At 39.4% G+C, this 23,128-nt stretch overlaps 1 protein-coding gene across 9 annotated transcripts in view; it reads left to right on the forward strand.

Annotated features, from left to right (window-relative positions):
- EYA1 (EYA transcriptional coactivator and phosphatase 1) overlaps positions 1-23,128 on the forward strand; it is an 86,430-nt gene that overhangs the window by 46,240 nt on the left and 17,062 nt on the right. For all 9 annotated transcript variants that reach the window (XM_037381942.1, XM_037381943.1, XM_037381945.1 and 6 more), the window contains one exon: positions 1,476-1,565. In XM_037381942.1, coding sequence (XP_037237839.1) covers positions 1,476-1,565 — 90 coding nt within the window. The remainder of the gene's footprint in view (positions 1-1,475; positions 1,566-23,128) is intronic.

The following is a 23,128-nucleotide window of genomic DNA, read 5'->3' on the forward strand; positions in this document are numbered from 1 at the left end:
GCAATATTAAAACAGAGAGACAGAATACTTTTATTCATATTTTAAAGTCTTTCCATTTGAATTAAGAAGCCAAATATTCTTTTTTTTTTTTTTTTTTTTTCTCTGGTGGTGCCAGTTTAAATAGAAGGCTTATTTTTAAGGGCAAAGTTCATCAAAATACTATGATGCAATTTTTCTTTCCCATTTATAAGGGCTATTTTATTTATACTAGGAAACTTATTTACTCTTAATGTATGTGAGCTCAAGAATAGATGTTTTGTTTGTTTTATGTAGCTTTGTTTCTAAATGCTTCTTTCCAAAATTCTTTTTCTGGTTAGTTTTATTTGGGGTTTTGGCATTTCCAGAAGGTGAACAGGCTGCCAAATCACCATTATTTTCCAACTGTTTGCTACTGACACATTTTGCCTTTTAACCAGAAGTTACAGAAAAATGTCTGAAAGTTCAGAGATCATGTTGAAACATCTATTAATTTGATTGAAAGGTGGAAAAAGAAACTAGGGACTGCATCTCTTGGTTTTTAACTTTGAGTTGTCATCAGGTTTAGAATATTAACTTATTTTAAATAAAACATGGGTTGTCACTTCTGCAGTTCTATTTCAAATATAATTCCTAACAAACTAACATTGTTAATAGAGGGTGTCATGAGATAATATAACATGTTCTTTCAAACTCATGCTTCTGTGCGCTTGGATATACTTGGCATTATACATGAGAAACTCTATATCAAATGTATATGTTAGGCTTTCTTTTCGATTTTTCAGACTGAAAGTATATAATAGGCAAAAAAAAATTCAAAACAAGACAAACATCTGTAATGGATTTGGTAACCACAATGCTGAACATGCTTTTTGAGTTTATTAGCTCAGTTAGGAATAAGTTGTTATGGTAATTTCTGTAGAGAAGTTAAAGTGTGTTATGCATTAATAACAAACAATAGATTTGTTCACTCTGCATGGGTGGGCCAAACTGAAAGCGTAATTAAAGCATGGTTTTGTGGAGAATCAAGGAGTGGTTTTAAATATAATTGCCATTTGCAAATAAAGCATTAACGGTGATTTGCTTTAAAGTCACTAGGTATTCCTATACTTGTGACAAGTGAGAGTTTATTTTGGGTAACAATAGCATTATCATGCTCCTGGTTGATCATAAAACTTGTAAACAGTTGTAAAATCTGGAGAAGTTTTAGGTGAAATGGATTTGTCCTTTCTGCACAGAGGGCAGAGAGCCCATGCCAGGGGTGCACGAGGATGACCACGGAGGTCCGACTGCAGAATCACGGTATCAGTTCAGTTAAAGTCATATTTTTCAGTGTTACTGGTAAGTGTTATAGTACAGGATTAGAGAGTTACTGAAGTTAAACTCAAGAAACAGATGTTGCATTTAATGCATCAAATAATCTCCCTTGAAAAGCAGTTCCTCCAGTTTGTATGTTGGGCATGGTATTGATGGTGTACTTGCTTAATTTCTTCTTTAAGGATCCACCTACTTCTGTGTCTCTTGGACTGCGAATGGAGGAGATGATTTTCAATTTGGCAGACACGCATCTATTCTTTAATGATTTAGAAGTAAGTGTTGATTCTTTTAAAACACCTAGAGTTAATTTAATATTTGTCTCTTTTTATTTGTTGTTAGATGGTTTGACCATTATTTTTGGTTTCACAGTTTCAATGTGGAAACGTTTAGGAAATATCTGTATAATTTAGTCATTAGGGTATATAATCATATCTACACTAAATGTCTGCACTGGCATTCAAAAGTTGCAATAGTTTAAATGGTCAAGTTTTGTCCTCATAGGTCTTAGTATTTATGACCACAGTAAACAAGTTTTAGAAGTGGATACACCGAAAGTGTCTATAAACATTAGAATTCAATAGCCTGCACAGGCCATTAATTATTAAACTTCAGCTTCTATAAACAGTTAATGACTGGGTACAGATTTCTCACTTACATCCCACTGTGGGCAAGTATTACCTTAACCCCGAGGGAAATCATTAATGTTGTATACGCTGTCCATCTCAGTGGCCTGTTACTGGGGGTCCTCTGCCTTCCCCAGCGGCAGGTACGATTTGTTACGTGCTAGGGTTTCTCTGCCACACATGCCTCTTCCCTGCGGCGTGCGGCAAGGAGCTGGTGTCAGCATGCCAAGGGCTTTTTTCAGCTTACGTAGGCTATGGTTTGGCGACGCTTGTGAGATAGTTCTAAAACTATCCGAACTGCTGAAAGAGACTGTCACCATAATGCTTAGCTGTTTCATCTTAAAAGGAAAAAAAGCAATTTCTGATCATATTTTAATAACACGAAAACATGAAAACAGTCAGATTTCTTTCCCATCATAGTGAAGACAGCTGTTTATTTAAAATCCAACTGTTAAGCAAGCTTGTGGTGGGGCTGCCAACACACATTAATCATCAAGTTGTTGTTTTGCTAAATTTTAGAATAGTGTGTTATTCCAGACAGGCAAAAGAATCTAAAAGATTCAAATGCATCTTTTGCTGATCAAAGTTAATTGGCAGCAATTGGCCTTTAAATATTTCCTGATGTTTCCCTTTTCAAAATCAAGCAAAATACACCTTATTTAATAGATGAGCCAAAATAATTTGAAAAATGCCAGTGTGTGATAGACCTCAAATGTGGTTTGTCTAACATCTGTCCTATATTTTGATTTCTTTTCATCTAAAAAGAAACCACTCACAGATGATTTGGCATCTTAGAATATAATGAAATTATTTAATGTGCTTTATTTTTTATTCCATTCCTTAGTCGAGTATTTATTTTTTATACTTACAATAAAATAGATTAATTCTTTAAATTTTAAAGTAGCATTTTCTTCCATTAAGGTAGCTATATGTGAACATATGGTTGGTTTGGATATAAGAAGCACCATTAGGGGGTTGCATGTATAGGACTGATTTTTCAAATTTGTAGAAAAGTATAACAATGCTAGTTATTGTCCAGAACTGTTTCTGATATTTGCTTATATTTCATTTTATCAGAGCAGAAAGAGAAAGTACTACTGTATCTTACCAGCATATTCAATAAAGTTCAGTGTGCTTTCATTTGCTGTGCATAACCAGTAACGTAGCTACTTGTTCATACATGATTGTCAGCATCACTGACTTTAATGGAAGTTAATCAGCTGCATCGTGGGGATAGTAGGTTATCTTCTGCTAATTGGCACATTACAGCCTTAACAGTACAGCATAGCAGTTTATTCACTGAAGAACTTTGAAGCCGTGTATGAAAAAAATACTGCTCCAGAGAGGAGCTCCAGCAGAGTAGCTCACTGAATGAGCTTGGTTCTTTGCATTTGCTCCTTAACAAGCCAGTTTATCTTGTGTCTGCAAACTCAAGTATGATAGTCTGTGTCTATACCCTAGTCTGTGTTCTTCATACACAAAGGCACTTAGGAGTGAGCAGTTGTGTTCATGTCATTGTACATGAGCTCTAATTCCTTGTTTCTGATGAATGCGAACTCTGATCTGAGAGATCATGCCCTGTCCAAGGGAGTGAAGAGCATGTTCAGTGTGCAGAGGAGTGGGTTTGTGCTTGCGGGTTGCCCTGGAGAAGTCTTCGGAGAAGTGCACAGGGAGGGGGCATAAGAGAGCCTGTACTTTGTGGGAAGCAGCACCTAAGGACCAGACCTGGCCACAAATTGAGACTTTCAGTTCACCAGGAAGGTCAGATTTTTTGAAACATGTTGCAGACTCATGGAGTTTTTGAAGGAACGTGTCCTTCTGGAGCCGCAGTTTGTCTTTCTTGTGAGTGTTGCCATTATTAGCGGGGCCTGCCTGGTTCCCAAGGTCTGCGACCTCAGGGCAGATTCCTCACATCCATCTCAGAAATTCAAAGTCCTTCCTTGGTAGTTTGGAACTTCAGGCTACTCTACAGCTTGACAGGCTTCTGTGAAAACTGTGGGCAATTTGGCTTGGCTGTGCCTCAGGCTTAAAACATCTGTTCTTGCTGATGAAGGACTGAGTCTGGAAGATCTAGTGGGGACCTCTTTAGGCTTAAGCTTTCCAATTCGTGTGCCCAAGCATCTGAGCCATTAGGAATCACAAAGTTTGTAGGCAGCATTGCCAGTGAGCATCCTTGCCCAGAAATAGTGTGAAGACAGGCAAAGCTGGATTTGGAACATCTAATCCACCGTATAGACATGTCTTTGGGTCTAGGCATAATTCAAAGTGGGAATCTGAAAGCTGATGCTCTCCGGCTCACCCAGGCTCAGAGGGAACCCTTCCTGACACACAGAGAGGCTGGGTTTATGGGCAGGCAATCATCTGTCATAACTTTGGCCTATGGTGCACATTTTTTCAGATACCACAAGTTAATGTTTTTTAATAAAAATCTTTTCATCCGATGCATTCCAGACAGCTCTAATCAGAACAGCTCTCTTGTTATCCAAGTTAGAGGGAGAGTATTCTGTCTTCTTGTAAACTGCCGAAGACTGAATGCAAAGGGCAGAGTGGCAGCAGTGATCTCTGCAGCACTGCTTGATTTGTGTATGACTTAACTGGCTTTTCAAAGCTCAGCCTAGAGATTTATTTAATATTACCAAATTCTAAACTTCAGCAGTCATTTTTCATTCTCTATAAAGTGAATGAATGCCAACGCATATCAATTGCAAACTAGTTTAGCCATCCTAATTTAGTAGGGGATACAGCCAGGTAAATTCATTACCTGATTTCCTGCATGTTGTTCTTTATGTTGTTTTTGTTGTAGTAGTAGTAGTAATGATAATAATATATATAACAGTATTTCTAATTGGCATTTTTCAAACTCAGTTACAAAATTCAGTCAGATCTCACCATTTAGCTCTGAAGTCAGTGTTCTGTTTATGAACAGGTGAGCTGCATTTAGATTTAAAATTAGTTACTGCACCTTCAGTTTGTACTGGTTCTTAGTTTATTGCTTTAAAAAAAAGAGATGGCTTATTTCCTTCGCTTTGCACAGATTTATTTGGAGTAATTAAGTCCAAATTGATAGAATAGCAAATAATTTCAAATCTTGAAGGAACATTCCCTAAACAGCATGTTAAAGGGGTATGACAAGTTTTTCAACATACTGAAAGGAAAATATTAATGCTTACCAATGTATAATTTGATCTAAGTACCATAATAAACAATGTTTTCTTGCATAATAGTAATTTCATAAGGAAATTATAGAAGTATATTAGGCTGAACAGTAGAAAATAGTGCAGTGTTCTCAAAGTTTAGATTCCAAAGTCTGCATTTGGTGTTCAAAATAGGCAGTTTAAGGTTTCAGTATTTAGGTTTTCAGCTGGGGAGCCCCCATGGGAGCACGGAGACCCGCTAGGGGCCAGCAGCCCCCCTGAGAGCAGCTGGCGAGGCGTGGGCAGGGCCAGGAGTAATGGCAGCCGCCCCCTGCTCCCACAGTGGGCAGCCCTGGGCAGTGCCAGTGGCTGGCAGCGGCAGGAGCCTGGCCTGGCAGCTGGTGCAGGGAGGGTGCCTCTCCAAAGGAGGGATGTTCCACTGGCTGAGTGACGAGTGTTGGAGTCCGTATAACCCAGCAACCAGGCACCGTTCTGTGACCACCTGCACAGGTGAAGGACACTCATCCTACCCGGCCCTCGCAGCAGAACGGTGGGCACTCGTCCGAGAGCCACGGCTGCAGCTCCGGCTGGGGGCTCTGCACTGGCTACCCCAGTGGTGGCCAACACCTCCAGCCAGGCGGAGCCGCAGTGCAGGCCTCAGGCTGCAGGACGTGCCGACCTTTCTCCTGGGGGCGCAGGGACAGGCAGCAGAACAGCCTGCAAGAGGTGTGCCCCAGCGGCGGGGCTCCGCAGCAGGTGGCTGAGGCAGTGAGAGGGCTGCGTAATGTCAGGAGGGCTGAGGAGTTAGGCAGTGGTTCCAAGTCTGCGGGGGATCCATGGCCCACAGCCAAACAGCCAAAACCTCCCCCACCAGCACACAGGGAAGGGAGACGGGCCGTAATGCAGAAGAATGGAAGCCTGCAATGGCAAGGACCTGCAGGAGGAAGAGACTTCCCCTGAAGCCTGAGGTGCCCTTGCAGAACTGCTTCACTGCTCTGCAGACTGCAGAGGAAAGCTGTCACACCAGGAGAGACGCTGGAGCTGAGTAAGGCAGCCTGATCTGCTCCCTGTGTAACAACCAGCACAACTAAGAGAAGACAATGGGTGACAGTAGGTGACTCTCTTCCGAGAGGTACAGAGGCATCCGTTTGCTGACCTGATACACTCTCTGGAGAGGTGTGCTGCTTAGTGGCGGCTTATGTCAGGGATGTCACCGAGAGACTACCAGGCCTCCTACAGTCCACGGACTATTTGCTGCTGCTGTTTCACGTGGGCACCAGTGATACAGCCAGGAGCCATCTGAGGATTATCAGGAAGGATTACAGAGCCCTGGCAGTGGCTGTAGGGGACTCTGGAGTGCAGGTTGTATCTGGCAGTCCACATATGGTTACAGGACTGGTGCCACAGCCAGGCGTTCGGCTAATTAGACCATGGGACTTGCTTTGAGAAACCTGGTCTCCTAGGGGCTGAAGGGGTCCATCTGTCAGAGAAGGGGAAGAGCGTCTTTTGTCATAGGCCTGCCAAGCTGATGAAGAGAGCTTTAAACTGAAGTTGCTGGGGGAGAGAAACCTCAATCCATACCACTCCTACCAGTTTGATGCCAGTGCCAGCAATACATACCCAGAGCCTGGAGAGGGATTGCAGGTCAGCAGGAGAGCACCTGAAGAGCGGCACAAAGGAATTCCAGGTACTCCAGCCAGTAAGTCAGCTTCACTGAAGGCCCAATGTAAATGTCTCTACACCAACACATGTAGCATGGGGAATAAACAAGAGGAGTTAGAGATATGCACATAGCTGCAGGGCTATGATCTTATTGGCATCATGGAGACCGGTGGAATTACTCCTATGCATGGAGTGTTGGAATGGAAGGATACAGGTTCTTCAGGAAGGACACACAGCGGAGATGAGGAGGGGGTGTCACCCTTTATGTCAGTGACCAGCTGGAGTGCATGGAGCTCCACCTGGGCATGGATGAGGAGTTGACTGAGACCTTATGGTCAGGATTAAAGGGAGGATAGGGACAGGTGACATTACAGTGTCAGTCTCCTACAGGCTGCCCAACCAGAAGGACCAAGCAGATGAGGCCCTCTATAGACAGATAGGAGCAGCCTCATGTTCATAAGCCCTGGTCTTCATGGGGGACTTCAGTTACCCTGATATCTTTTGGAGGGACAACACAGCAGGGCATAAGCAATCCAAGGGGTTCCTGGAATATGTTGATAACTTCCTTCTCCAAGTGATAGAGAAGCCAACAAGGAGAGGTGCTATGCTGGACATTGTTCTCACCAATAAGGAGGGGCACTAAGGACAAATTGTGCCTGACAAATTTGGTGGCCTTCTATGATGGGTTACAACATTGGTGGACAAGGGAAGAGCACCTGAGGTCATCTACCTGGACTTGTGCAAAGTATTTGGCACTGTCCCACACGACAACCTTTTCTCTAAATTGGAGAGACCTGGATTTGACAGAGGGACCACTCAGTGGATAAGGAGTTGGCTAGATGGTCACAGCCGAAGAGTTGCGCTCAGCAGCTCAATGTCCAGGTGGAGACAAGTGACAGGTGGTGCTCCTATGGGGTTGGTATTGGGACCTGCACTGTTTAACATCTTTGTTGGCAAGATGGGCAGTGGGATTGAGTGCACCCTCAGCAAGTTTGCCAATGACACCGAGCTCTGTGGTACTGTCGATAGCACTGTAGGGAAGGGATGCTATCCAGAGGGACCTTGACAGACTTATTATAACTAGGTATTTTAAAGAAATAATTGCTGGTAGTGAATGATTATGAACAGCTTATTTTAAAAAGTTGGTTCAGTGCTTTGCAAACTCTATTCTGAAATGGTGCCATCTCATTAGATCTGTTCCTTTAGATATATTTACTGAAGCTGAAAATGTCACTTATGTAGTCTTTTTTTTTGATCTTACCTAACACTTTTTTATGAATAAGATACTTTTTTTTTGTCTGTGTTGAATTCTATTGAAGTAATTAAAATAAAATTAATTTGTAGATTCATTTCATGATTGCTTCTTTTAGGCTTTTTATCTCTGGTCATGTCAGGGTTTTAGTGTGGGCTTTTGTGGGAAGGTTCAGTATAAGGTTATATATTATGATACTATAAAAAATATTTTTTACACCTCGAAGAAATGCAATAATGCATAAGGGCACAGTAATGATGATTAGCATTCATTTCTCTGAATGCACACTTATGGCTTCACAATTCACTTCTGTTTGTGGAGCCTCTACATGCAAAGTGATGATATGTGTATGGAAGTAATTTATAATGAATAGCAGTATGGTGTGTGTTTTTCAGCTACATTAGTCAATGTATTTCTCTTAACGATGAAAGATGAGGGTACGCTATCAGGTACTACTGTAAAACAGTAACTTTGGTTCTTTGGGAAAAAAGAAGGAATAATAGTTAATTATGTTCTAACAATTAGGAGTGCTGACTTTGATTAATTTCTCCTCAGATTCTTACTTAGAATTTACCTGGATGTATATTAATGTATTCCTGATGAAAATTCAGAGCATAGTCTCTTCCGTGTGTCAAAAAGAGCTGCCTAACTGCTTTATAATTGCAAGTATGTTGTTACATCAGATTAATGAACCTTTAAGGCATTGCATTAGCATATTACTATGCATGGACCCCTCTGGAAAGCTGCCTGTGTTAGAGTTACATGTGATTTCCATAAGATGCAGCTCTGTAACCAGGGCTGCTGGAGCGGCAGCCCACGCAGGCAGGGGGGTCGCAGCACTCACTTCCCACCCCCAGCTACCAGGCAGCACCTTTGCTCCTCTGTCCCAGCCGCCTGCTGCCAGCAGGGTTGGCTGGTCCTCCCATGCCAAGGAATGGCACAAGAGCAGCTGTCTGTGTTGCTGTAACTCTCCTGCCTTTTCACTCTGTTAAATAAAGTTAGGTTAATACAGAAACATTTTACAAATCCTGCCTTTACATAGATGGGAACATAACCGCCTCTTATGAAGCATCGAGATACTGACTTAACACAGATGCATCTTTTCACAGTTTAAAGAAAAGACTAAGCAGCATTTACATCCTTGCACTCTCACGCTCTGTGTTTGCCCTGTAAACCTCCTCCCTCCACCTATATGGCAATAAATCATTCCAGGACTCCTGTAAGTCTGTAACTGCCTTCTTGGATTTACTCAGATCTAGAAGTCGGTAAGGAGAAATTAACTGCCAGGTATTTTTAATGAAATCTGCTTTTTGTGGATAGTTTCCTGCTCGTTGTTTGGGTGTGCCTGCTCTCCTTGTTTGTAGCTCCCAGTCATTGGACTATCAGTTATTTATCAACACTACCTCTCCCTTGTGTTCCTTTGCAAGCTCAAAACTGTGTGGAGGGCACCTTTCTACTTGAAATGTGACTGGGATATCTGACACCCAGTAGTATGCAGAGCCTTTCTGTTCTCTAAGAAATGTAAATGACCTTTAAGGCCCACACTGCAATGCAGATCCTAGTGGCACTGAAGCAGGTAGGGATACCGTCTGTGCTAACACCAGGCACTAAAGGGATTTCTCCAAGAACAGGTGCTCCAGGGAGATTGTAGTAAGAGCTCAGGCCTAAGAAAGGGAACAACTAAAACACAGCACAGCAACCATGAAGCTTGTTCATGGAGTAAAACTCCAGTGTTAGTTCCTCTTTGGCCTTTGCCTTCAATTCTTACAGGTGAAACTAGGCTGCCTCCCTGCTGCTGGAAGCAAATGCACCATATAAATCACTTCTGGGCCTCCAGGAGACCTTTCTTCATGACAGGGACATATATTCTTCTTTTCATCAGCTTGAAAATTTTCTCCTTTGTAGGTATCAGTAGCACCACAGGAGACTAAGTGACTTTCCTCCCAGGTCCTTCAGTGACCATGCATACAGCTATGTCCCCAGCGTACCACACAGCGCTCTGTAGGAATGCCTTTGAAGCAATACAGCCATATGTTCTGTTTCTTTAATCTGAAGGAGAAAGGGAAACTACTTCCCCTCAGATCTTGCAAGGTACTTTAATGTGCCACAGACTCAGGCTGGTAACTTTTAGACCAGTAGCACTCTGAAGCATGGTTCGGGATTGTGGTGCATTATCATAATACAAATCATTGAATAATAACATTCAGCAGACTTACTGTGTGCAGGTTACCACACATCTCAAAGAACCATGGCCATTGTAGGGTAAAATGCTTGTCTTTCTTAAAGCATTTTAGCACATCTGGTCCTAGAGTCAAGTAATCTAACAAGTGAAGTGCTTGGATGCAATCCAGCCCTTAAGTGTGGGCTTTGAGCAAGCTCCAGAGCAAGCTGGGAGAGCAGGTTGGCCACTATTAGCAGTGTGGAAGTCCATAATTTATTCTCTCACATGGTGTGGAAATTTCGTGGAGCCAGCTTTGGGGAAGCGTAACAGATACAATGTTGCCTAGATTTAAACCTTACTGGATGGAGGACGGAGGTCCACAGTCAGTGATGGGCATTGGGGGAGCTGTGGAAACAGCCAGGCAGACCAAGGAAGTGTTGTGAAAGCATGATCAACTGAGAGAAAAGCTTGCTCAATTTCTCTGCATAGAAAAAATCAGATCAAGATCGTTTTGTGTCTGAAGCCATGCTCCAAGCTCCGAACACTTACAGGGTAAGCCTTTGCTGACATTATGTACTAATCACTTGTCTTGTGCAGCACGTATTTTGCGTACATATTTGTGTAGATGAAGTGGTATGAGGTCAGTTTTGTAGTTGACACTGCTTTGTAATTCCTGATCACTGTGCCTTAGTTTTCTCTTCTACAGATAAGGATGGTGATGGTGATAAGGATGGCATCTACAGATACAAGGATAATAATTCTGTCATAAAGTACTCCAGAGGGAAAAGAAACAGCTGAGTCTGGTGATAGTAGTAGTTGTTATTGTGTAGAGTTGTAGTTGGCTTTCAAAGAATGCTTCAGCCTGGTCTCTTTAATGTCTTAGTCCTCAGTAATATTCTGGCACAAATGCTGTCTCTGCTGACACAATTAGAAAATGCATGTATTCAAGCAACTTTAAAAAAAAAAGGACAAAAAACCATTGCAAACAGTCACGCAAGAAAACTTTCTAGTTTTCCATTGTGTTTGCTAATTTATTTGCTATTGTCCTTTATTTCAAATGATTATTGTAAGTTGTAATTATTCCAGTTCAAGTTATTCATACATTTCAAGTGAAGTCTCATTTTTTATAACTACAGGTTAAAAAACACCCCAACATTTAGAGCAGAAGGGCATCAGTCATCGCTAATCATGGCAATGTCTCAGGTATCTGTACTTGTGAGCTAGTAACCACTGTGAACTCCATGTAGTCTGCTGTTTGGTAATGGGGCTTCTGTTTGGGATGCCTAGATTTTGCTCTAGTACAAATGATCTAAAAAGCAGGCAGGCATCCTTTGTGAAGAAATACATTGACATGCAAATCACCCAGTATAGTAAAGAGCATTTCATAGAATCAGAGAATGGTTTGGGTTGGAAGGGACCTTTAAAAATCATCTAGTCCAACTCCCCTGCCATGGGCAGGGACATCTTTCACTAGATCAGGTGGATCAAAGCCACATCCAACCTGACTTTGACCACTTCCAATGATGGGGCATCCACAGATTCTCTGGTCAATCTGTTAAAGTGTCTCACCACACTCATTGTAAAGAATTTCATGTATCTAATCTATCCTCTTTCAGTTTTAAAACCATTGCCCCTTACCCCTTGTCCTGTCTCTGTAGGCTCTTGTAAAAAGTCCATCTCCAGCTTTTTTGTAGGCCCCCTTTATATACTGAACAACCAAGGTAAGGTTACCCCAGAGCCTTTTCTTCAGGCTGGACAACTGCGACTCTTTCAGGCTTTCCCCTTAGGAGAGGTGTTCCAGCCCTCTGATCATTTCTGTGGCCCTCTGGACCTGCTCTAACAGGTCCACATCTTTCTTGTGCTGGGGACCCCAGAGCTGGATGCAGTACTCCAGGTGGGGTCTCACAAGAGCAAAGTAGAGGGGGAGAATCACCTCCCTTGACCTGCTGGCCACACATTTTATGTGGCCCAGAATATGACTGGCTTTCCAGAGTGCAAGCGCATGTTGCTGGCTCATGTCTGATTTTTTTATCCACCAGTATACCCAAGTCCTTGACAAGACTGCTCTTGGTCAGTTCACCACCCTGCCTGTACTGATATGAGTGATTGTCCCAACCCATGTGCAGAACCTTGCACTTGGCTTTATTGAACTTCATGAGGTTCACATTGGCCCACTCAAGCCTGCCAAGGTCCCTCTGGATGGCATCCCATTTATCAGTTGCATACAGTACTTTTTTCCATATGGTATGGAAAAAAGGTTCATGATAGACAGCAAGCTAACTTGTAGTGGTATTAAATGCATCTCCAAGATGGTACCCTAAAAGGAGTATCTATCAGGTAACAAAACACGTTTTCTTTACATATTCTCCCAAACTGCACAAAGGTGTTCTTTCCAGTGACAGAATTAAGGTTCTTGTCCTCTTCCCAAGAAATAAAATACCAAATGCTGACATACTTTTCATGGTAACAATTGTACCTGCCCATTACAGCTAGGTTTTGCAGAGCCTGAAATACCAGATTTTAGTATCAGCCAGTACAACAGATAGTGTATTGAAGGGCAGCGGTAAGGTGCCTGCAAGTCATCATCATATCCTTATCAAAGCAGTACATGGGCAGAGTCTGTTACTGGAATCACAGGTCTACCCCAGGTACAGCAGCTTTAATTGCAACAGAAACCTTAGTGTTGGGCTGCAGCAGCAGGCTCTTAAGGGTACCATAAAGATTTCTATATAATGAATGATGTCAAACAGTGCTTTGAAGATTCTCTTATAACCAATAATGAAACAATATAGTAGTTCTAAAAAGTCTCCAAATTGATGAAAATTAGATGCAAAACTCACTGTAAGAAATTTAACAAACTGAGAAACTTGCAGTCTATTTTCATGCTTTTGCTGCCAGTCCATTAGCAGATTTCAAAACACTGGCTTACATTATAGTGCTGACATATATAAGCACCTTCTTTTAATTAATTTTTTACTTCTGAGGGGTTGCAAAGTCCCTGATACATGTCACGGAGCTCTTCTGCCAGTACAGGTCATGCCCTAAGCACAGATGTGATATGTTGCTTGATGATTCAGATGTTAGATCCAAAACTAGGTAATGATGTGATTCATCCTGAAGGCCTCTTAGTTCCAGAATTGTCATTTTGGATTTGAATAGGCTTTTTTTATTATTTAAATTATCCCAGAAGTCTGAAAAAATAGAACAGTGATGCCAAATGAATGAATAAATAGTTGATACTAATGGTAAAAGCAGTTAATGTTGCTATTATGCTATATGCTATTAATTAATGTATTTTTTTCCATTTATTCTTGCATAGAGAGGTTTCTCTTTGGCTTTTGGTATTTCACAGAACTGATGTAAATAAAATGTTTTTTACATTTTCCTTAAATATTATGAATACCACTGAACAAAAGCCTATCTACTACTAGAGATGTCAATACTGGAGTTATGACTCATTCATAACACGTTCATAAGTTTCCTAAGTAGTCCATTATTAGTTTATAACCTAAAAATCAAAAAAGTTTCACAAATTCCAATAACATTCTTGAGCAGCAGATTTTGTGTTTTGGTCTCTGATTAAGTTGACAGATGTGTAAAATCTCATACAGCCAGTCAAGTCCCTGGTGCAGCTGCAAGTGCTGAAGAGTGCATGTTATTCCAGCTAAGATCAACATTAATTTACACTCAAATATCTTTCCCAGGCCACCCTTTCTGTTCACGTAATGCAGTTATTTTATGCTGATTCCACCACTTTGAGGCAAACCATGTTTTTTTCCTCACTGGACTTTTCCAGTGCAAACCCCAAATGATAAACTGGAGAGACCATCATAGTCACCTTTAAAAAAATATATCTCTTTGTTGGTTTGGGTATCATCTTAAACCACAAATCTCAGATTTGCATTATTCAGGTTGGTGTTTTAAGTGGATTAGTCTCTGCAAATTATGTACTTTTATTTTAGGAAAGCTAGGAGAAACTAAGTGTCATCCTTACATGGCATTTTGCAGGAAGAGAGCACATTAGCCAATTCTCACATAAGTACAAAGATTTGAAACCACAACATCAGCATCTTAATGATATGCGTGGTAGGTAGTTTATATCAACCTTTTCAGCATAGGTTTAATTTTAGCATGAATTTACAATGTTATTTACAGGTTATCTGGTATCTTAAGAGCCATCATGCAGTCTCTGCTGGTGTGGTTACATGTGAGTGCTATGATTGTAGTTTAAATTTTAAGAAAATATGCATACGCATGTATTTTAAACAGAACTGTTTGTGCTGGCTTTTTTGTAGGAATTATATTAAAATGTTGCTACAGAGAGAAAAATTAAGAAGTGTCTTTCATTCATTTTCTTTTAAAAGCACGAAAGGAGTACTTAAAGTTGGTTCCCAAAATGTTTGAGTTTCACGGTCTCAGGAGATTTCTACTGTTTCAGTGTGGTTACAATAAGGCCTCTATCTGAATTTCATCCAGTTCAATGGTCTAATGAAACTGTAAAGAAAGGGGGAGGGGATTATTCCCTTTACTCATTGCAGTATCACTTTTATTTTTCTGCATTTTAAAGCGTGACTGCTATTAATTGCATTTTTAAAATTTGTCTTTAGATATGGTCAAGAAGCTGGGTATTCTATAGTGGACTAAAGCAATCTTAATGTGTGCTGTTAAAGCATGAGGACTTAATGAGGATTTTAAAAAATGTAAAGGAAAAGTTTAGCAAAAGAAACAATGAGGTATTGTAGGAATGGAGTATTTGTTTGGGGTTTTTTCCCAGCATCCTTGTCCAGTCGGAACAGGGCAGTCCAGGTACTTTCTAAACGTTACCTGCAGTTGGGAGGTGATAGTTCTCACGTGTTCACTGACAGCAGAGTACAGACTGCTGACATGAGTACTGAACTCAGCTGAAATACTGTTGCCCCAGGAAAGACCAGCTATATCTAAGCAAAAAGTCCTTTCTGAACTGTGGAAAATCACTTCAATTGGTTGACAGATCTCCTCTTTTTCTTCTGCCTGTTTGTGTAACTCACATTGTGAATGTGAGGTATGGATACACAGGGGAATAACGCCTTCCCTAACGTTGGTAGGCAGGGAGGAGAGCTAATTGTAGCAGCAGTTACAACTCAAGTAAGAGGTTTTCTAAGACTTTCTCAGACTGAAAAGTTTAAAAACACAAGTCAAATATTTCAATTAATTTATTGGAACAAAATGTGTATATTTTTTCTTAAAGGTGTGTTTACAAGCCCAAAAGTCTCATTACAGCCTTGGTCAAATGAATAAAGCATAAATCAAGCCATAATTGCCTACAAATAAGGGTTGATGAACAGAAAAAAAAAAGACGGCAAAAACATACACCGACTTTTTTTTGTTCCATCACTTTAATAAATTCAGACAGAAATTTGAATACGAGCAACCTCTGACTCCCCAACTGTCAAGAGGACTGACTAACAAAAGTAATGTCTCTTTCCTGAATCTAATCTTGACTAGTTTGGTGTTTAGCAAAGCAAATATAATGACTAACAGAAGTGTCTTCCACAAAAATTCTTTAAGCAAACAGGGTTTTTTCTAATTGTTGCATTATATTGTAAATTCATGTATCTTTCCTTACCTAGAAAGGCAGGAAAAATAGAGAGGAAAAAAGTTTTGTATGACTGTAAATTTTTAGTTTATAATCTTATCCACACTCAGGCATCTATGCTATTGTATTATTTCATGTATTGGGAAAGAGTCTGTAATTTTAAATACAACATTATCTAGTAGGAAAAAAACCTGAATACTGCTTGATGGATTTTAATTCAGTCTTTTTCTTCTTTTCTTTTTAGTTAAAAGAAGTACTGTGAAAAAATAATTTTAAAAACTTGCCAACAACAAAAATCCTTTTAGTAAAGTATTATATCAGCAGTATGGTGATACAACTTTTATGTATAACCTTCATATGGTCATGCAAAGGGTTAAGTTATGTGATTTGAGGATAAAAGGTTTCCTGAGTTGACTATTATTCCTATGGTCTGCCAACAACTTTGCAATAAATGGAATGATTTTTATGGGAATGTGGTTATTCACAGCAAGACTACAGTTGGTGTCAGTATGAAAAATTCTTCTTTAGTAGATTCTCTCAGCAGGGATAACAGATCTGAAAGAAAGGCAAAAAGTAGTTACAGAGAACTCTGGCTGGTGTTGGTGACAAATTATGTTTACAAAATGATGGGGTAGCCCATTGAAAAAGAAGAAATCAGAACAACAGTAAATCAGAGTCTTGCTCTTCTAAATACTGCTGTTCCAAAACAGGTTACTTGTGATTGTATATGTGGTTTAATAGTTCCCATTTCTCTTGTCCATAAAGCAAGTGAGACGTCTAGGCTTTCAGTTGCAGGGGTGTGAAATAATGCTTCAGAAATCAGTAAAATTACTGCTAAGTTATACCATTGTCCTTGAGGCAAAATAAACTATTGGTGGGTATGAATTAAAATAATTCAGGAAAAAGAAGTATTTTCTTCTTTGATTAGATTTTAATATTATTCTATAATTATTAATTATAATATTTATAATGTATATTCTTTCTTAGTATCATTTGTCTATTTTTTACTTCTTTATGTTTGTTAAATAATACTATTAGAAGGAAAGTGTGATGGAGACTGCATTAAAATATGAATGAACTTGGTATTAACAGTTACTGCATTTAGGTTCGGTTTGTGATAAGCTTTCAGAATGCTTAGAAGATTAAACTGTTGATTAAGTCTGCAGTACGGTGGTTAGAGCTGGTATTATCTGCCATTTGAGATGAGGAGTACAGTTTTGTAGAATTAATGATTCTTCCCAAACTGTACAACAACTTTATGCGTTTTAATTATTCAATCATTCATAAAGTTAGTTGTTGGAGGATGGAGCATTTTGTTACAGTTTTGGTTGGGATTTTTTTAAAAAAACAATAGGTAGCAGCTGTTTAAGAGGTAAACATGCCAGCTTTGGGTGCTTCCTGCTCTTTGTTTTCCTCGTGCACAATTACTCCAGTTCTATTTAAAACATTTCATTTGCAAACTTGGTTCAGAGCATTGCAAGACCTCGGTGTACATTATAGTATGGATTTCCTTTGTAGTGCTGGGATCACCACTGATGTATCAGCAAGAAAGAAAATCAAGCTGGCTGTGTCAGTGTCGGGGGGTGTGTGTGTGAAATATCCAGTCCAGAGCAACAGTGTTGTTGATAGGTAGAGGTTAACCTCTCTGAAGGTAAAGGGGTGGGTTCACAGACCCAAAAGTTACTGACCCAAATGTAAATATTGGCTAAGATAATGCCAAAGGAAATAAATTTCTTAAGAATGTTACCTTTCACATTCTCTCAAACCAGGAAAATAGCATGTGCATTCTTTAATATTCTAAGAAATATTTCTTCACTAGAAATATTTTAAAACCAATCTATGAAAGAGATAGGTTTTGTTTGAAAATAGTTTTCAAAAGTGGGATAACGATGCAGCTGATAGCAGAATCAGCTCTTCGTGATTGTGAATGTAATCATTCATGTTGGTTATGTAAATATTTATTGCTGGTAATATAATAACTGAGACTAATATAATTGAGAATATCAGTCCAGCTTTTCATGAAGTGATGGGTTTTGCCAGATGACCTTCACTTAGCAATGAACGATGGACAGAAGTCCATGTCCAGACTGCTAGATCTGGTTCTGCTGGTGTGAGAAATAGCTGTTTTCCTTGAGGCACCTGTCTGATTTTGGCAGAGTAGTCTGATTTGGCTGTGAATGGAAGATGGATCCTGGAAAGTCTTAGCAAACCTTTGGCCCTTTACTTCCTGATTGGTTAGCTGGATATTGAATAAGAAACAACTGTAGTCACTTATTACAAAAACAGATAGAAAGGACTGTAGAACATATTGAAAATAGATTTCTGGGCCATCAAACTCAAAAAAATAAGCAATTACAGGAAGGGCTGTTGAATAAGCTTTATTGCTGCTGAGATACAAGAGATGGTTGCCAGGAGAGGAAAACTTCAGACAGAGCTAGCTGAATTATCTCCTTCCCACCCCTAAATACCATAAAGATGGCAGCTGAACTGATCTCTGGTCAACCAGAGTACAGTCATCCAGGAACTTATATATTTTTAGATATTTTATTTATAGATATTTTGAATATCTATTAAAAAATGCCTTTTCTCATTTGGCTGAAATAAGAGTTCATCTCTCCTGATGTTCATAATGTCTATATTGGGAAACTCCAGACCAGGTGGTGGCTAGGTATGCTTGAAGAGGAGCCTGTGATTCAACTTTTGATAGTCCACCTTCAGCAACGGAGTCCCTGGGAAGCCGAATGTCATTATTCCAAAAGCTCTACTAGAGTTGTTTGGTTGTTGGGGGTTTTTTTGTTTGTTTTTTTTTTTGTTGTTGTTGTTGTTGGGTTTTTTTTGTACAGCACTGCATTTATTTGTAGATGTAAACCTAATTTTTAAGGTTAAGTCCTATGAAGAGTAGGAGAGTTCATTTTCTAACAAACCTGTTGACAATTGTGGACTGCCTTCCAGCAGGCATCACATCAGTTATCTTAGCACATTCAGAATGAGGCACAAAGCCCATCTATTTGCATTTAGTTTTCCACGATAGCAATCCAGGAACAGCTCAGTTCTGCTGCAAGCAGGAAGGAAAGAAATAAAAGGAAATACAAATCATGGTAAGGAATTTTCCCTGATAAGTGTATGAGGGAATAAGTGGAAATAGTTTCTCGTCTACGTAATACTATAACCATGGGTGACTTGCAGAAAGCTTGTGAAGTTCTACTTCATGAATGTGAGAATAAATTAGACTACATGTAGCTGTAGGTAAATGAACAGAAATGTGAAACAAAGTCTTCATTCATAGGCGGAACTGTGGCTTTGCTGGTGTGTGCGAAACCCAACTAAAAGCTTCGACCTATCCAAAATGCATGATGCCTGGCTGCTGTGGAATGTGCTGCTGTGGTTCATGAGTGTTAGAGCTACAAAGAATAACAAGTACCTCCTTAGCTTACTTGGGAAGATCATTCCTATAGGCTTATGCAACTATTAACCACTTCTTTCATGTGGCCAATGATGAGTACCTTCATAGGAGGTGCCACTGAAAATAGACCCTGACTTCCTTTCTCAAGAAAATCAAATAGAGTGATCTTTGCACATGTACAGCTCAGCTGAAATACATGGGAGCTTACCAAGCTCATAGCATCACTTTATCACTTTATTTAACTTCTTGTTGCTTCTACCTTTCTCTATAAATTTAAGGCTGCAAGGTGGCACAAAAACTCTTGACTAGCCCGCTGGCACTCCTAGAGCTCTGGTGAAGCAGACAGTCATCCTCTTGCTCCAGCTGGGCAAGGCAGCAGTGCCTAAACTCATGCCCTATTTCTGCCACTGAGCAGCAGCGTAGGGGTCAACATCTGCCCTGCAACATTGAGGGGGGAAAGAAAAGGAGGGAGAAAAATGCCAGGTGTTGCACGAAGGTCTTCAGGCTGCCTATAAGAGTAAACATTTTAGCTGTCTGTGCTGGCAAGGTTAGAAACAAGAACTTTAATCCCAGTCTTTGGCCAATTAACAAATAATTATGAGGGTGGGAGACTTGCTAGCCCATAGCATTGTAGCTTTCATTTAAACACATGCATTTAGGAGGTCATCAACAGCACCGAGGCACAGCAAGTATAAATGAATTGCTCACACTGGACTGAAAATATAGCTTCCATCTTGTGAAAATTTCCATGTGAACCTCTCATTTCCTGAGAGATGAGATATTGTTTTCAGGCCTTTATGGAAAAATCATTCTTTTCATGAGTTTAATTTTGAAATTGTTTAAAATTTAAATATATTGGAACAACCTTTAGCATATAGTTTCAGTAAGATGTATATGTTCCTAAAAGTATACTTTCAAGTTTATACATTTGGGACTAATTCATTATGTGCTGACCAAGTTCATGGCTTTTGTTACTTCTTTAAACACATTCATATTTTATTTTCACTGGCTTCCATTAGTCATAGAATTTTTTTCTTTTTACAAAAGTATATATCCACAGATAACATGAATCATGTTGTAAAGAAGGTATTTACAATGTGAAGCACTGACCTTTTAAAATAAAGTGAAGTTGACATTTTGAACTTAACACTGTCGTTTCCAGGAGTGACACAGACTCTTTAAACAGATAAACTTGAGTCATATTGAGCTGTTTCTACCTATGGGTAAAATTCTTTCTCTGACACCCTCGGCTTCCCTTCTTTTTCCTGCAAAATATAAAGAAATAGAGTAGGAAATTATTTTATCAAGATCTGATTGTTAGGGAGGCACTCTAAAACACTTCCCTGAGTAAGATCATACATTACAGAAATAGAATAGTTTTACATTTTATCTTGTCTGAACAACTAGAGTGTAATGAGCATGTTCGGAACGATAGGGAGTATCTCTGAACTGGAATGCAAACAACAAATCTACACCGTAAAGCAAGTGAGAAAACTCTGGGGTTTGGAGGACTGCACTTACTGTGATTGCCTTGAGCTCTGCTGACCCTCTGCTAGAGGTATGACTACATTTTGGTTTTCCTTTTCTGTAGAAAGATTTCAGTGTATTGAGTAATACATACCAAGACACTATCAGTTATTCGCTTCATGACACTTATGAAGTTAAGAAAACAGAGTTTTCTTTTGCTGTGGGAATGTAACTGGCATGTTACAGTTGCTGTATAGATACTTCTTTACATCATGTTTTATTTTAAATTGGATTCTTCCAGTTATAAGGTGCAGCTGAAATGAAAATGTAAACCTTGATTTTAGTGTAGCTACTTCAATAAACACAGCTTGCAGAATAAGATCTGTATTTATTTTGCAACAAACACTGTTTACTTTAGGAGTATCATATTTAATCCAAATGCACTTGTTTGTGTGAATAAGCAAAATAGGATTTTAATCACTTTTTCTATTAGAAAAGAATGGCATCCATTATGTGCTCTAAAAGGGCTACATGTTTGGTGAAGGAGAGCACTCCAAAGTCATTGGCTATGAAAATGAGTTTGTTAAATAATTTCAGTTCTTACTCTTCAGTGTTTATTATACCTAACAGTTCATATAGCTAATGACCTTAAACTTTTTTTTTGTTTGTTTTGATGTGCTATTTTAACAGTAAAAAGTAGGGTTTGGCTTTTTGCTGTGATTTTTTTTTTTAAACAATATAAGCTTCTCTTTATAGTCTTTTAAGTTTAAAATGGGAGTGTTTTGAAAGCCTTTACAGCCTGATTTAATTCCTTGACTGTTCATCCACAAATTGTCAGACAGAATGAAGTGGATTTCAAGAACTCTCTTTGTTCTTCATATCCTGTGCCTGACCCACAGGTAATCTGCACCTTTTTTCTTCAGCGCTGAATAATTGTGGTGGGAAAGAAGAGAAAATGTTAGGGTCACAAAGTGCAGGCTAGACAGAGATGACAGGTCCTGCCAATTGAGTGCCAGTGTTGAGAACCTGCGAACCTTAGTCTCTGCTTTTTCACATGGATTTGTGCTGTATGTTAACAGGCGCTCCGCAATGATGGGTTAGGAAGTTCAGCCCTTCAGGCTTTATTGCCTCAGCTTGAAAGGAAGTGCAGGGGTTTTTGTATATTTAGCAAGTACGGAAGTACAGTAGAGGAGCATTTGGCACAGGCCATACAAACTTGTACATACTTAGACACACAGGATATAGATGTGTTGTTGTTCTATATAATGTCAATTTTCTGACTTGTATGTATACTAAGAGATTTTGTTATCCTTCTAGTCAAGTGAAAAACAGAGATCTACTTGTCAAGTTTAATGACTGCTCTTAAATAATGTTGGGATCTTTGCATGTTATTTTTCTAAAATTAGAAGAGAGGCAGTGGAAGCAATCAGCTTTTTATTTTGCAGGAAGGTAATCACAACTGTAAGTAAAAAAGGTGTAGAAACCAACAGATGGGTAATTAAAAATGGTCATTCACAAACTAACTTTGGAATATGCAATTACTGCTTGCAAAAGCATTCTCTGACAATCAGTAAGCCCATGTTTCTTGAAGAAGCATGGATGGCTTACAGAAGTGATGAGTTATTTGTGGAGCAGATAATAATCTGAACGGGTATCTTAAAGGGTATATATATCTTATTTCTGGAAAAGACATAGACAGAGGTACTGCTGTCATAAAAAGCTGCATTAAAAACAGAAGTGTATGCTTGAGGAATTTTTGGTTTTTAATTATGTTTTTTTTCAGATACATCACATTTATAAATGATTGCAGCTTTAACTTGTTATGCCAGATCTGTTCTCACATGTACATGACCAAATTTTTCTACTGTTCAGTAGGGAAAATGAAGCAGTGGATATAATTGCGTAATGACAGATATGAGAGGAACAGAGAATCCCAGCAATCATTTCCTGCCAGTTGGCCAGCTTCCAGGCTGTCTCAATGGGCACACTGATGTAAAGGCAAAATGAAAATAGCTTGTTCTGAAGGGTGGTTGTTGATTGGGGGTTTTTTCCCTCCCTTGTTTGACTTTGCAGACTAAGGCATTGAAACAATTAGTTGACAGCGTGGTGTTAGTTTTCTCATGGTAAATTAAGATTAACCAAATGTGGAAATGTATTTTAGCTATAATCAGCAGATTTTGGGCTGTAACACTTTGCATCCGCTGAGGTTATGTTCATGATATTATTCATGTTATTCCTTTTCATAATGTGCAAACTTGTCCAGAGTTATCTTACATTCAGCATTTATTCAGACAGCAGAATTATTAGATTTATTTTTGTTAGTTTTGTAACACAGAAATGTAGAGGATCAGCATGCTAGCCATAACGTCACTCCATTTGGCACTTGGTATGTAGTACTGGCACAGATAAGAGGAATTCTTGTAACAGCCTTAATCTCTTTTTTTTATTATTATTATTGTTAATTTTCCTACAGTAAATCGAGTACTGAGGCATATTTTACATAATTATGGCAGAATTGCAGAACTTGACGGGTGGTAGTGAAGGAGCAAAGTAATATA

The sequence above is a fragment of the Falco rusticolus genome, chromosome 3, assembly GCF_015220075.1.
Source record: "Falco rusticolus isolate bFalRus1 chromosome 3, bFalRus1.pri, whole genome shotgun sequence".
NCBI lineage: Eukaryota > Metazoa > Chordata > Aves > Falconiformes > Falconidae > Falco > Falco rusticolus.